Source organism: Ahaetulla prasina, chromosome 18 (assembly GCF_028640845.1).
Source record: "Ahaetulla prasina isolate Xishuangbanna chromosome 18, ASM2864084v1, whole genome shotgun sequence".
In the NCBI taxonomy this organism is placed as follows: Eukaryota; Metazoa; Chordata; class Lepidosauria; order Squamata; family Colubridae; genus Ahaetulla; species Ahaetulla prasina.
Genome location: NC_080556.1, coordinates 9,500,519 through 9,516,460, shown reverse-complemented (window position 1 = coordinate 9,516,460; position 15,942 = coordinate 9,500,519). Strand labels below are relative to the sequence as shown.

At 50.1% G+C, this 15,942-nt stretch overlaps 1 protein-coding gene across 1 annotated transcript in view; it reads left to right on the top strand.

Moving 5' to 3' along the window:
- IGSF21 (immunoglobin superfamily member 21) overlaps positions 1-15,942 on the top strand; it is a 255,270-nt gene that overhangs the window by 171,270 nt on the left and 68,058 nt on the right. The window contains exon 4 of the mRNA XM_058161397.1: positions 11,536-11,654. Within this exon, the coding sequence (XP_058017380.1) occupies positions 11,536-11,654 (119 nt within the window). The remainder of the gene's footprint in view (positions 1-11,535; positions 11,655-15,942) is intronic.

Here is a 15,942-nt window from a genome sequence, read left to right as displayed (position 1 = left end):
GGGAGCCTTTCACCCCTGATTCAAGGCCTTTGGTCTTGGGCCGAGCTCCTTGTTCTTAAGGCAGGAGAAGAAGCAATGGATGGAGATTAACCAAGGAGAGAAGCAACCTAGAACTAAGGAAAAATTTCCTGCCAGCGAGAACAATTAATCCGTGGAGCAACTTGTCTCCGGAAGTTGTGAATGCTCCAACTCTGGAGGTTTCCAAGAAGAGATTAGACAGCCACTTGTCTGAAATGGTATAGATCAGTGGTAGTCAACCTGGTCCCTACCGCCCACTTGTGGGCGTTCCAGCTTTCATGGTGGGCGGTAGGGGTTTTGTCAAATTGTCAAATTATAAATTTTATAAAGTAAAGTTACTTTCCTCCTTTAGAAATCACCATTACTGTGGAACCGGTGGGCGGATAGAAAATTTTACTACTAACAGAGATATAAAAGTGGGCGGTAGCTATAAAAAGGTTGACTACCCCTGGTATAGATTCTCCTGCATCAGCCAGGGGATTGGACTAGAAGACCTCCAAGGTCCCTTCCGACTCTGTTATCCTGTTATCCTTCATCTCCTTGGTCACCTCCTCAGGTGAGCAAGCGGTACAACAAGGTGGCCACAAGGGAGCGGATGGCCCTATCAAAAAACCAACTTGCTCTCGATCAACTTAACTTCCTTCTCCATCCCTTATTTGTTGTTGTTGTTAGTTGCGAAGTCGTGTCCGACTCACTGCAACCCCATGGACCACATTCCTCCAGGCCTTCCTGTCCTCTGCCATCCTCTGGAGTCCATTTAAGCTCACGCCGACAGCTTCAGTGACTCCATCCAGCCACCTCATTCTCTGCCGTCCCCTCCTTCTTTTGCCCTCCATCGTTCCCAGCATTCGGCTCTTCTCCAGGGAGTCCTTCCTACTCATTAGGTGGCCAAAGGATTTGAGTTTCTTCTTCAGGATCTGGCCTTCTAAAGAGCAGTCAGGGTTGATCTCCTCTAGGACTGAATCTTTTATTTAAAAGGTAGAGGTTCCCCTTGCACGTATGTGCTAGTCGTTCCCAACTCTAGGGACCGGTGCTCATCTCCATTTCAAAGCCGAAGAGCCAGTGCTGTTCAAAGACATCTCCGTGGTCATGTGGCTGGCATGACTAAACACCAAAGGCACACGGAACGCTGTTCCCTTCCCACCATAGGTGGTCTCTATTTTTCTACTTGCATTTTTTTATGTGCTTTCGAACTGCTAGGTTGGCAGAAGCTGGGACAAGTCACGGGAGCTCACCCCGTTACGTGGCACTCAGGATTCGAACCACTGAACTGCCGACCTTTCGATCGACAAGCTCACAGTCTTATCCAATGAGCCACCGCATCCCTTTTGAATCCCTTATTTAAGAACAGCCAATTCTCAGTCTTTACTCTGAGCCAGATTGAGGCCACTCGCATCTACCTCTCTTCTCCTTTAAGCTTTCTCCTTGCTCTAGGTGGTTTGAAAGCCGGAGTGGAGACAGAGAGGGAGGGAGAGAGGGAGCCAATTGGGTGAGGAGGGCCATTAACAGGTTTTGAAAGACCCGGGAGGCAAATTTCAACCCTCACCAAAAGGAGCAATAAAAACCAGCTACCGAGTTTCGCCCCGTGAGACTCCCTCTCCGAATCTGGGCCGCCTTGCTCACCCCCGTTTCCTCCTCTTCCCCATCTCCCCATTTCCACCTTCGTCTGGCGGATAAATTGGCCACCCTTGGAGATGCCTGGATCAACCCCACATATTTAAATCAGACACACTGGCTGATTTGTATCCCATGGAAGCAATGACCGAGCAAACGCCAGCTGTGCTCAACTCCAAGGATAACAGCGGGAGAATGCTGAAGACTTGGCATGGCCAGGACGTGTGATGACATATCAGGTGCTCCCGGGGCCGCCTTGCTCCTCGGGAGAAGCCCAGCTGTTCGGGTCCCTTGGCCTCCTGCCCCAAGGTGGGGGAGGAGGGTTTCAAACAGAGACAGGATGGCTGACTCTGGGATCACCTGTTGGTTTGGGCACCTCAAATCCTCCCCAAGAGGAGTGACGTAGAGTACGAAGGAAATTGTGGTTATAAGTCGAGGATTAGGAAAGGTGGGAGGAAGGAAGGAAGGAAGAAAGGAAGATGGGAGGATGGTGGGTGGGAGGAAGATGGATGGAAGGAAGATGGGAGGGTGGAAAGAAGGAAGAGAGGGAGGAAAATGGAAAGATGGGAGGAAGGAAAGAGAAATAAGGAAGACAATGAGGTTGGGAGGGAGGAATATGGGAGGAAGGAAGCAAGGAATAGGGAGAGTGGGGGAGAGGGAAGGAAGGAAGATGGGAGGGAGGATGGAAGGAAGATGAGAGGGAGGGCAGGAGGGAGGAGAGAGGTAATAGATGGAGAAATGTATAGAAAGGAAGGAAGGAAGATGGAAGGAAGGAAGAAAGGAAGATGGGAGGGAGGAAAGAAGGAAAATGGGAGGGGGAAGGAAGGAAAATGGAAGGATGGGAAGAAAGAAAGACAAATAAGGAAGACAATGAGGGAGGGAGGGAAGAATATGGGAGGAAAGAAGGAAGTAAGGAATATGGGAGACAGAAAGGAAGGAAGATGGCAGGGAGGAAGGAAGGAATAGGGAGAGTGGGGGAGAGGGAAGGAAGGAAGATTGGGAGGGAGGATGGAAGAAAGATGGGAGGGAGGCGGGTGGGAGGAAGAGAGGTGGTATATGGAGGAATGTATAGGAAGGAAGGAAGGAGTGAGTGAGAGATCAGATTGATAAACGGATGGATGGGAAGGAAGGATGGAAGGAAGGAAGGAAGGAAGAAAGGAAGGAAGGAAGGAAGGAAGGAAGGAAGGAAGGAAGGAAGGAAGGAAGGAAGGAAGGATGGATAGATTAGTGGATGGATGAAAGGAAGGAAGGAAGGAAGGAAGGAGAGATGGGATGGATAGATTAGTGGATGGATGAAAAGGAAGGAAGGAAGGAAGGAAGGAAGGTCTGTCTTCTCCCTAGTGTACAAGAGGAGATATCGATGCTCAATCAGAGATAGTTGACATGGTGGAGCCCCTGTCACCTTGTCACTTTCTTCTCAATAAATCCTGCTAAAGAGAACTCTGATCAGCCCTTGTTTGGAAAAGCATCACCTGCATTTTTTAGACAGACGGAGGCCCTGGAGCCTTAACCTTTGGACTCCAATGCTCCTCCTCCTCCTCCTCCTCCTCCTCCTCCTCCTCCTCCTCCTCCTCCTCCTCCTCCTCCTCCTCCTCTTGATGGGAGAGAGACCGTCTTCCCGCCTCTCGCTTTCTCCTCCGTATGCTTCCCCCACCCGTCCTTGCAATAATGCAATTACTTACCCTTCTGAGGAGCTGTCAGTGTTGGTAAACTCCAGCTGCTAAATAGCCTTACGCACAGATCTCTCCTTAAAACCTTCTACAGTTTATTAATAGTTTATTGATCCCTAAGCCCCATCGCTGGTGAGAAAGAAGCTCTGTTCTGATCTTCCCTCCTCCCTTCGTCGCCGTTATCTGAATACTGACTAACCAGGAGGCAGATCGATGGCGGTCAATTCCCAGGAGCGGGGAGGTGGGGAGAGAGAGGGGGAGAGGCTTCCCTCTTTAATCCAGTTTAAGGAAGAGCGGCTGCCCGAGGGATAATGTCATATGAAGGTCCGAGAGGTTCTTGGGATGAGGTTGTCAGGGCCAGCTCGCGTCCCTCCCCGAAACATCTGGACACGGTCTCCTTGGCGACTTCGTTTGGGCTTCTAAGAAACTTTGACTTCAGCGACCTTCTAGAGAAGAGAATTGTTGTAGCTCAGGGTTGAATTTTTGGGGGGTTCCTTGATGCTCTCTGAGCTTGGTTGTGAACCAAGGACCTCCTTTCCCCTCAACGGCCCCGCTTCCTTCTGGGACAGGATCTCTGAAAGACCCCGCTTCCTTCTGTGACAGGTTCTCTGAAGGGCCCCACTTCCTTCTGTGACAGGTTCTCTGAAGGGCCCTACTTCCTTCTGTGACAGGTTCTCTGAAGGGCCCCGCTTCCTTCTGTGACAGGTTCTCTGAAGGGCCCCACTTCCTTCTGTGACAGGTTCTCTGAAGGGCCCCACTTCCTTCTGTGACAGGATCTCTGAAAGACCCCGCTTCCTTCTGTGACAGGTTCTCTGAAAGACCCCGTTTCCTTCTGTGACAGGTTCTCTGAAAGACCCCACTTCCTTCTGGGACAGGATCTCTGAAGGGCCCCACTTCCTTCTGGGACAGGTTCTCTGAAGGGCCCCACTTCCTTCTGGGACAGGTTCTCTGAAAGACCCCGCTTCCTTCTGGGACAGGTTCTCTGAAGGGCCCCACTTCCTTCTGTGACAGGTTCTCTGAAGGGCCCCACTTCCTTTTGTGACAGGTTCTCTGAAGGACTCCGCTTCCTTCTGTGACAGGTTCTCTGAAAGACCCACTTCCTTCTGTGACAGGTTCTCTGAAGGGCCCCGCTTCCTTCTGTGACGGGTTCTCTGAAAGACCCCACTTCCTTCTGTGACAGGTTCTCTGAAGGGCCCCGCTTCCTTCTGTGACAGGTTCTCTGAAAGACCCACTTCCTTCTGTGACAGGTTCTCTGAAGGCCCCACTTCCTTCTGTGACAGGATCTCTGAAAGACCCCGCTTCCTTCTGTGACAGGTTCTCTGAAAGACCCGTTTCCTTCTGTGACAGGTTCTCTGAAAGACCCCACTTCCTTCTGGGACAGGATCTCTGAAGGGCCCCACTTCCTTCTGGGACAGGTTCTCTGAAGGGCCCCACTTCCTTCTGGGACAGGTTCTCTGAAAGACCCCGCTTCCTTCTGGGACAGGTTCTCTGAAGGGCCCCACTTCCTTCTGTGACAGGTTCTCTGAAGGGCCCCACTTCCTTTTGTGACAGGTTCTCTGAAGGACTCCGCTTCCTTCTGTGACAGGTTCTCTGAAAGACCCACTTCCTTCTGTGACAGGTTCTCTGAAGGGCCCCGCTTCCTTCTGTGACGGGTTCTCTGAAAGACCCCACTTCCTTCTGTGACAGGTTCTCTGAAGGGCCCCGCTTCCTTCTGTGACAGGTTCTCTGAAAGACCCACTTCCTTCTGTGACAGGATCTCTGAAAGACCCACTTCCTTCTGTGACAGGTTCTCTGAAGGGCCCCGCTTCCTTCTGTGACAGGATCTCTGAAAGACCCACTTCCTTCTGTGACAGGTTCTCTGAAAGACCCCGCTTCCTTCTGTGACAGGTTCTCTGAAGGACTCCGCTTCCTTCTGTGACAGGTTCTCTGAAGGACTCCGCTTCCTTCTGGGACAGGTTCTCTGAAGGACTCCGCTTCCTTCTGGGACAGGATCTCTGAAGGCCCCCGCTTCCTTCTGGGACAGGATCTCTGAAGGCCCCCGCTTCCTTCTGGGACAGGTTCTCCGAAGGACCCGCTTCCTTCTGGGACAAGTTCTCTGAAGGGCCCACTTCCTTCTGAAGGACCAAGGGCGTCCTCCTTAATTCAAACCATGTGGACAGTCACCTATTCTTGGCTCTCCGTGGCCCTAACAGTTGAATTGGGTTTCTTTGAAGGCATTGCTGAAGAGATAGAAGACACGTCGGGTATCCAGAATCCTTCTAGGATATCTGTCCACTTTCCTCGGATGGTTCATTGCCCATATCTCCAACCCTCCCCCCACACCCATGTTGGTTTAAGACCCTCAAGAGTCCCCCATTTCTCCTTGTTGGGTCCACATCTTGGATCACAAAGGTGGACTTGGTCCCTAGGGAAGGAGGGAGAGAAGAAGGAAGGAAGATGGGTGGGTGGGTGGGTGGATGAATGAAAGGAACGAAGGAAGATGGGTGGATGGGTGAATGAGAGGGAGGGACGGAGGGAGGGAGGGAGGGAGGGAGGGAGGGAGGAAGGAAGGAAGGAAGGAAGGAAGGAATAAGGAAGACAATGAGAGAAGGATGGAATGGAAAGGAAGGAAGGAAGGAAGGAAGGAAGGAAGGAAGGAAGGCAATGAGAGAAGAATGAAAAAGAAGGAAAGAAGGTAGGTAGGTAGGTAGGTAGGTAGATAGATAGATAGATAGATAGATAGATAGATAGATAGATAGATAGATAGATAGATAGATAGATAGCAATAGCACTTATATACTGCTTCACAGTGCTTTTACAGACCCTCTCTTACAGAGTCAGCCTCTTGCCCCAACAATCTGGGTCCTCATTTGACCCACCTCGGAAGGATGGAAGGCTGAGCCAACCTTGAGCCAGTCAGGATCGAACTCCTGACTGGGTGCAGAGTTAGCCTGCAATACTGCATTCTAACCACTGTGAAGGGAAGGAAGGGAGGGAGGGAGGGAGGGAGGGAGATAGCAATAGCGCTTAGACTTATATACTGCTTCACAGTTGCTTTTACAGCCCTCTCTAAGCGGTATACAGAGTCAGCCTCTTGCCCCCAACAATCTAGGTTCTCATTTTACCCACCTTGGAAGGACGGAAGGCTGAGTCAACCTTGAGCCTGGTGAGATACTTACTGCCAAATTGCAGTCAGCCGGCAGTCAGCAGAAAGAGCCTGCAGGACTGCACTCTTAACCATGGCACCACCGCAAGCTCATAATGATCATAAATCGAGGATTATCTGTCAGATCCGTACTCTTTGCAGTTCTTGGCTCGATTCTTACCTTCCTTCTCCCGTCTTTCGTTCCCTTGATTGATCAGCGAAGGCAGACAGGTAAATTTTCCCATCTCCGTCCCAAGTTAACCCGTCTGCTTAACTGTTTTGATTACCTGGATGCTTGCCCGAGGCAGCTAATTCTCTTTCCCCGTCTGTCCGTCCCCCTGCAAACCAAGATTTAACTCCTGAGCTTGTATGTTTTAAAAAAGATTAGCCTTGTGAGAGTTAATTTCCGAGACCCGCTCTCCTGGCCCCCTTCTTTCCGCTTCATCAGACGTCGGATCAATTAAAGGGAGATTAAACAGATTGAGGGAATTTATGGTCTCTGTCCCGCAAGGATTTAATTTACCTGTCGGCTTCCCTCTTCCTCCGATGCTTCTTCGGCTGTTGTGGTCTGTCAGCAGCCTATGGAGCTGGCCACGGAGTTGGACAGCGATGAGGCTGAGGTGGGGCCAGGACCATCGGGGAGTGAGGTGCGGACTCCGGAGCCTCCAGAGGCTGATAGTAGTGAGGCAGAGGAACAGGAGGAGCCTGTTCCTCATGCATGCATGAGAAGAGCTGCCAGAAGGCAAGAGCAGCTCAAGCAGAGAGGACGACTCGGGAGTAAGGCCAAGAGATGATTGGCCCCTCCCATAAGGCTTAAAACAGACCAGCAACGGTGTTTCAGCTTTGCCAGAAAACAATGTTGTAGCTGTGTCTTCTGCTTTGTCTTCTGCTTCGTCTTCTGCTTCATATACGTGGCTTCTGGACGTTTGCCAGGAAGGGCCTTTGGCAGTTTGCCTAATTGGACCAAGGTTTGCGAGATAACTGAGGAACTTGTGTTGGGAGGCATTGGTTTTACTCTGAGTTGAACAACGCTGGGAATGAAGTAATTCCCAACTGTTCGAATAAAGTTTGTTTGTTTTTTTCACAGACTGAGTTTATTACTACCTACTTGGGTAGTAGGGTCACAACATCTTCTGGCGGGGCCAAGATTGCGCCTGAGCACGGAAGGACTCTACATGGGCCTTGTCGCCCAAGGTGGGAAAGCACATCGTGGTTTGGAGACCCATGGGGTCTCACTTGTTTGGAGCTCAAGTTTCTAGTCCCTGTTTCCCCCACCCCCAAAAAAATTGTTCCTCCTGTTTGCTTCTTTCACATTATTTCTTTATTTTTCCCCCTCATTTCTTCTTACTGATTTTACTTCATCCTGCTTAAGCTCATCACCCCAAGAAAAATCACCCAATTTCGTCATTTGGGGGGGGGATGAGATGACCCTCCCACCTGGCTGTAATTGGAGCTCTCCGTTCAGCTGCCCCCCAATTTCTCCTCTCTGGGGTTCCTGTTTTCTTAATTCTGCACAGCAAGCCCTCCACACTTGGATTCTCCTTCCTTCCTTCCTTCCTTCCTTCCTTCCTTCCTTCCTTCCTTCCTTCCTTCCTTCCTCCTCCTCTCTCCTCTCTCCCTCTCTCCCTCTTATCTCTCCATTCCTGCCTCTCATCCTTGATTCCTTACTCAATGTTTTCTCTCTTGCTCACTCTTTCTTTCTCTCTCTCTCTCTTTCTTTCTTTCTCTTTCCTTCCTTCCTCTCTTTGTTTCTTTTTTCTTTCTTATTCTTTCTCCTTCCTTCCTCCCTCCATCCCTCTTATCCCTCCATTTCAGCCTCTCATCCTTGATTCCTAGCTCAATGTTTTCTTTCTTTCTTTTTCTTTCTTTCTTTCTTTCGTTCTTTCGTTCTTTCTCTTTCTCTCTCTCTTCCTTCCTTCCTTCTTTTCTTCCTTCCTTCCTTCCCTCCCTCCCTCTGCCCCTCCCACTTATCCCTCCATTCCTGCATCTCATGCTTGATTCCTTACTCAATGTTTTCTCTCTCTCTCTCTTCCTTTCTTCCTTTCTCTTTCCTTCCTTCCTCTCTTTGTTTCTTTTTTCTTTCTTATTCTTTCTCCTTCCTTCCTCCTTCCCTCCCTCCCTCTTATCCCTCCATTCCTGCCTCTCATCCTTGATTCTTTACTCAATGTTTTCTTTCTCTCTCTCTCTTTCTTTTTTTCTTTCTCTTTTCTTCCTTCCTTCCTCTCTTTGTTTCTTTTTTTTCTTATTCTTTCTTCCTCCCTCCCTCCCTGTCCCTCTTATCCCTCCATTCCAGCCTCTCATCCTTGATTCCTAGCTCAACATTTTCTCTTTCTTTCTTTCTTTCCTTCCTTCCTTCTTTCTTTTCTTCCTTCCTTCCTTCCTCTCTTTCTTTCTTCTTTTTTCTCCTTCCTTCCTTCCTTTCCTCCTTCCCTCCCTCCTCTTCCTACCTTGCTTCCTTTTTCTTTCTCGTCCTCCTTGGAGATTCATTTTGAAGTTCCTCTTCCAGATTGGGTTTTGCAAGCACGGTGAAATCGCTTTGATTTTCTTTTGCTTTCTTCTCCCCAGCGTCCTTTTCCATACCCAACTGCCTCCCCCTTCTTCTCTGAGACCTGAGATTTTTATATATATATTTTTTTTGGTGGTGTTAAATTTGCAGTTGTGTCAGTAGATGAATTTCACAGCCCCTTCGAAAAATGTCAAGGGCCAGCAACAGAGCTGAAGAGAGATGCTCCCGACACTTAATTTAATCCAGTGTGCACAAAAAGATTTTTTTTTTCTTTTTATCCTCAGCTCTTTGGCCCGTCTTCACCCCCTCCTTCCCCCTTCCATTCAGAAAACCACGCTAGTTCCAAGGTTTTGCACGAGGATCAATATTCTTTCTCCACGTTTTCTGGAAGTAAAAAAAAAAAAAAAAGAATCGCATTTCCAATATCGTCTCGCGAACGATGCAGGCTCTCCTTTTTTCGACGTGGGAGTTGAGGAAAAAAAAGAAAATAAAAAAATCCCTGCACGTTGTTCGGAGCGAAAAGAATCAATCTGAAGGCTTGCTTAGGTTGAATCGACTGTCTGGAATTAAAAGCGAGAATCCTTTTAGGCCCCGGGCATTGAAGCAAAATTTGGATTTATGCAGGGGTGGGCTTCAAAAAAAATTTTTTAGCAAGGGGTTGGTTTTCTCCCCGGTTGCTGGGTGGCCGTGGCTATGGTGGGTGTGGCCTAGTCAGTCTCCTGCACCACGGTGTGGGGGGGGGATGTTTTTGCCCTCCCCGGGCTCTGGAGGCTTTCCTTGAGCCTCTGGGAGAGTGAAAACGGCTTCCCCCAGGCTCTGGAGCCTGGAAACGGGCCCATTTCCGGCCTTCCCGGTCTTCCGGTAGGGCCGTTTTTCGCCTTCCCCGAGCCTCTGTGTGTGCCCTGCACTTACCTGCATTCAAAATGGGCCGCATGGGGACTCCTGGGAGCAGAGGGGCGGGGAGAGCAGAGCCAGCCAGGAGTGGGATTTGGGGATTCTCCAAACTGCGCAGAATTTTAGCTAGAGGTTCTCCCGAAGCCCCTGCAGAAACACTGCTCTGGATTTGTGCAGGAACAGCCCAGTCTGTTTACAGTTCTTTCAACTCCTGAACAAGGCAATTGGTTAAGCAAGTCCGTCTCGATTTTACGTCTTTTTTGTCAGCGTTGGAAGCCCTACTAGGCCGAAGGCTTCCATGCGGTGCTGTTCTGTCCTCCTTCGCCTCCGAGTGATGGCTTAATTAGCCGGCACTATCAGCTCTGGCAGCAAAATAGCGAGTGTCTGCCAAGTGTCTCTGTTATCTCCCTCGATGCCGATGAGTCAGCCAGGAACAAATTTCAGCTCTTAGTTAATCAGTTGATTTGCCTGCTACGAAGAGACACAGCAGCTCTGGCTGCCTTTATATCCTGTGGGGTGTGGCTCCATGACTCAGCACTTCCTAGGCCTGCCCCACCCCTGCTTCTGTTGTTCCCGCCTCTCCTGCCTACAAAACCTAGGGTCCAGCCAGGCCTGATTGCCATCAGCTGGGTCTGAAGGCGTGGCCTGGGGGGGGAAGAGTCAGGGGACGGAGGCCTCGTTATCTCTTCCACCTGGCCTGCCTCTGGCTCCTGGAGCTGAGCCAGGGAAGCCGGTGCTCCCGAGGTAAGTCCTAACGGCCCTTCCCCCTCACTTTCCAAGTCACTTTCTGGCAGGAGGCCCGGCTCGGGGGGCGCAGACAGAACAGCTGCCACAATTCTCCTCTGTGGAAAAGGAGAGGAGGAGGCTGGTGGTGCAAGGGATGATTAGACATAATAACATTTTTCTGCCGGTCAAGGGCAGGCTGGGTTCGCATCTGGAGAAGGAGTGGCTGGAGTGATGCTTCAACATGGGACGGTTGAGGATTGGAGCGTGTGACCGGCAGAGGGGTCATAAGCGGGGAGATTTTGGGGATTGTATTACTGAGGGACGAACCGGAATCCCCAGTTTCAGTTTTCATCCAACTCTGCCAGTTTACCTATGCTAGTAAAAGAACTTTGAAACCAACACTTTTGTTCCGTGGTTGTTAAACAAATCACTGCGGTTGTTAAGTGAACCGTGCGGTTTTTTAAGCGAATCTGGCTTCCCCACTTGACTGCGCTCATCAGAAGCCATCTGGGAAGGTCACAGATGGTGACCCTGGGACGCTGCAACCGTCGTAAATCCGAGTCAATGGACAAGCACCTGGATTTTGATCATGTGACCCAGGGGTGGGCTCTACTTACCTTCTCCTTACCTTTACTACCAGTTCGCAACAGGGCCGCATGCACCAAAGCTTCCCGATGACGTCAGGGTCAGTGGGCGGAGCCTCCCGCTGGTTTTACTACCGGTTCTAGCGAACCGGTCCGAACCGGGGGCAACCCGCCACTGATGTGACCATGGGCGATGCCGCCACAGTCGTAAGTGGGAGGACTGGTCGTAAATTTGCTTTTTTTTTTTCCCCCAGTGCCGCTGTAACTTCACTAAATGAACGGTCTGACGCCGAGGACAATAATGGGTTAGGAAAATCGGCGTCATGTTCTACCGATGTAATTTTAAATGCCTCACCGTGTCCTTCATTTCTCCGTCTCTCTCTCTCCTTGTCATTCCAGGCTTCCCGAAGTCCGAATTTCGGACAACGGACCGTATGAATGTCACGTGGGGATTTACGATCGGGCGACGCGTGAGAAAGTGGTCCTAGCCTCGGGCAACATCTTTCTCAACGTGATGTGTAAGTAATAACCATCTTCCCCTTTAATCGACTGCTGTGATTTGGTGGGAATTCATGCAGTCCCCATTTCCCCGCCACACCCCAAAATATTCCTCTTTTTTGTTCCTTTTGCCTTATTTTCTCTCTCTCTCTCTCTCATTTCTTCTTACTGATTTTTCTTCATCCTGCTTAAGCTCATCGCCCCAAGAAAATTATCCAGTTCCATCATTTGGGGGGGGATGAGATGACTCTCCCACTTGGCTGTAATTGGAGCTCTCCGTTCAGCTGCCCCCCAATTTCTACTCTCTGGGACTCCTGTTTTCTAAACTCTGCACCTCCACACTTGGTTTCCCCTTCCTTCTTCCTTCCTTCCTTCCTTCCCTCCCTCCCTCCCTCCCTCCCATCCCTCCATTCCTGCCTCTCATCCTTGATTCTTTGCTCAATGTTTTCTTTCTTTTTTTCTCTTTCTTTCCTTCCTTTTTTCTTTCTTTCTTATTCTTTCTCCTTTCTTCCTTCTCCCCTCCCTCCCTCTTATCCCTCCATTCCAGCCTCTCAGCCTTGATTCCTTGCTCAATGTTTTTGTTTCTTTCTTTCTTTCCTTCCTTCCTCTCTTTATTACTTCTTTCTTTATTCTTTCTCCTTCCTTCATTTCTCCCTCCCTCCCTCCCTCTTATCCCTCCATTCCAGCCTCTCATCCTTGATTCCTAGCTCAATGTTTTCTTTCTTTCTTTCTTTCTTTCTTTCTTTCTTTCTTTCTTTCTTTCTTTCTTTTTCTTTCCTTCCTTCCTTCCTCTCTTTCTTTCTTCTTTCTTTCTTATTCTTTCTCCTTCCTTCCTTCCTTCCTTCCTTCCCTCCCTCCCTCCCTCCCTCCCTCCCTGTGGTTAGAATGCAGTATTGCAGGCTAACTCTGCCCACTGCATGTAGTTCGATCCTGACCGACTGGCTCAAGGTTGACTCAGCCTTCCATCCTTCCGAGGTCGATAAAAGGAGGACCCAGATTGTTGGGGGGCAAGAGGCTGACTCTGTAAACCGCTTAGAGAGAGCTATGAAGGACTGTGAAGCAGTATATAAGTCTGAGTGCTATTGCTATTAGGTTCACTTACCACCCACCTTGTTTTGAAGAGATTCATGGCGTCTTACAGTTTTAAAAGCAACAAAACACATGGACTTCTTTGTATGAGCCTCGGTGGCGCAGTGGTTAGAGTGCAGGCCTGCAAGCTACTTCTGCTGGCTGCCGGCTGCCTGCAATTTGGCAGTTCGAATCTCACCAGGCTCAAAGTTGACTCAGCCTTCCATCCTTCCCAGGTGGGTCAAATGAGGACCCAGATTGTTGGGGGCTACCGATAGAGGAGAATATTTATAGCTCGGGGTTGAAATAAGGGGGTCCTTGGTGCTCTCTGAGCTTGGTGGCTTTCTTGCAGATGTTTCATTACCCAACTAGGTAACATCATCAGTGCTGATAACGTTACTTAACTCGGTAATGCAACGTCAGAAAGAAAGAAAGAAAGAAAGAAAGAAAGAAAGAAAGAAAGAAAGAAAGAAAGAAGGGAGGGAGGGAGGGAGGGAGGGAAGGAAGGAAGGAAGGAAGGAAGGAAGGAAGGAAGGAAGAAAGAAAGAAAGAAAGAAAGAAAGAAAGAAAGAAAGAAAGGAAGGAAGGAAGGAAGGAAGGAAGGAAGGAAGGAAGGAAGGAAAAAGAAACCCACCCAGATTTCTTTAGATAGACTTTTTCATCCACACCTGCTGATAAATCCTACTGATCCTTTCTTGATATCACCCCAGATTGTTTTGCCTCTCCCTGTTGTTGTTGTCCTCCCCCTCCCCACCCCCTTCCCTCTAAACCTGGTTCCTGTATAATGCATCACAATATCTTTTCAAGTGTAGCCCCTTACCTATAAGAGCTTGTCTGGATTGTTATGCCAGGAGGTGATCCGGACGCCGCTTTTACTCTCTGACTTCCCTCCCTCCATGAATTTTAGAACAGGAGTGAAAACAGGGGAAGGAAGTATTTTGCCCCCAGTCTACTCAAAAAAACAACAACAACAACACCCACAACCCTCCTGCATTTCTTAGACTGAATCACTCAATAACTCACCGCTGGCCTGCAGACCCTCTGTTACGAACATTCACACCGCGGAAGCTTCTTTCTTCCTTATTTTTTAAAAAATAATTTAGACCCAGAGGGCCAGCCGGCTGGCGGACTGCCGGACGCATACATATTGAGTTGTTTGTTGTATCATTTTTTTTCCTCCCGCCTTCCACGATGCTCCCTTTGTGATTCCTGTTTTAAAATAGATCTGCGCTCTTTTTTTTTTTTTATGCTGCACAAAACGGGGTGTTTGACCAAAGACCAGGGGTTTTGCTGCTGTTGTGTCTGCGCCCCCCCCCCCGAGCCGGGCCCGCTGCCAGAAAGTGACTTGGAAAGTGAGGGGGAAGGGCCATCAGGACTTACCTCGGGAGCACCGGCTTCCCTGGCTCAGCTCCAGGAGCCAAAGGCAGGCCAGGTGGAGGAGATAACGAGGCCTCCATCCCCTGACTCTTTCCTCCCCAGGCCACGCCTCCAGACCCGGCTGATGGCAATCAAGCCTGGCTGGACCCTAGGTTTCGTAGGCAGGAGAGGAGGGAGCAACAGAAGCAGGGGTGGGGCAGGCCTAGGAAGTGCTGAGTTATGGAGCCACACCCTACAGGATATAAAAGCAGCAAGGGCTGCTATGCCTCTTCGTAGCAGGCAAATCAACTGCTTGACTAGAGCTGAAGTACTGTTTGTTGACTCATCGGCATCAAGGGAGATAACAGAGTCACTTGACAGACGCTCGCTAGTTTGCTGCCAGAGCTGATAGTGCCAGCTAATTAAGTCATCGCTCGGACTGAGGCGAGGGGGACAGAACAGCTGCTCCCTCCAAACCAGCAGGGCTTCGCGGCATAGGGTGGCCCCGCTTCCCAAATAATAATCATCCCATTCTTTTTGGAGTATAAGATGCACTTCCCCCCATCACCCAAAAAAAAAAGGGGGGGTGGAAATGTTGGTGCGTCTTATACACTGAATGCAGCCATTTTTTGCCTCCTGAAACCCCGTCCCGTGGATCCCATTTTTGCTAAAAACAGACTTGTTTTTTTTGCAAAAACGGAGCATGCAGAGGGTTTGGGAGGCCTGCAGAGTGCTCCTGGGGGCTGGGGAGGGCAAAAAAAAAGGGATGCGTGAGGGGTTTGGGAAGCCAAAAACGGGCCCGTTTTTCGCAAAAACAGGGCGTGCAGAGGGTTTGGGATGCCTGCAGAGTGCTCCTGGGGGCAGGGGAGGGCAAAAAAAAAGGGATGCGTGAGGGGTTTGGGAAGCCAAAAAGGGGCCCGTTTTTCACAAGAACAGGGCGCGCAGAGGGTTTGGGAGGCCTGCAGAGTGCTCCTGGGGGCAGGGGAGGGCAAAAAAATGGGACACATGCAGAGTTTGGAAAGCTACGCAAAAACAGGGGCTTTTTTGCCCTCCCCAGCCCCCCGTACAGTGGTGGATTGCCCCGCCCCCCCCCCCGGTTCAGACCGGTTCTATAGAACTGGTAGTAAAACCGGCGGGAGGCTCCACCCACTGACCCAGATGTCGTCAGAGGCGACCTGTGCATGCAATCCCGTTGCGTGATCCCATTGCGAACTGGTAGTAAAGTAATAAGTAGAACGCACCCCTGCCCCCAGGAGCACTCCGCAGGCCTCCCAAACCCTGAGCACATCCCATTTTTCACAAAAACGGTACATTCAGAGGGTTTGGGAGGCCTGCAGAGTGCTCCTGGGGGCCGGGGAGGGCAAAAATCTTTTTTTTTTTTTGCCCTTCTTCTTTCCCCCTTCGAAATCTTGGTGCACCTTATATTCCGGAGCGACTTATAGTCTGAAAAAATACAGTAATTAAAAATGAGCATGGTGTCTGTGGCCGTGCTGGAGAAAACTTGACGTCCGTTCTCTCTGTCAGTCTTGACTTTGGTGCTCCCGGGAGCTGGTTGGAGGGTAGGTGGGGGTTGAGGCTGAGACACCCACACCCACACACACCCCGTCCTTACAGCAAGATTGTCGCAGTGGAGGTGAGTCGTGCCAACCATCAAAGTCGAGCAGCTGTTGGAGCTCTTGTTTACCGGCAGCGTCGTGGTACCTGATGTTGACAGATGAGCTCAGGTGGGAACTGGGATTTGTTCGTCATCGGCTGTTCTGCATTGCGGAAACTTTGAGCGGGTTAGAGAACTTCTTGGAACCTCCCTTGATCCGGTGAACCGTCCGAATCTAGTTTCAGCTTCCCCCAAGAACCACCGAGTTTCTGGTCTGTGATTGACTGACT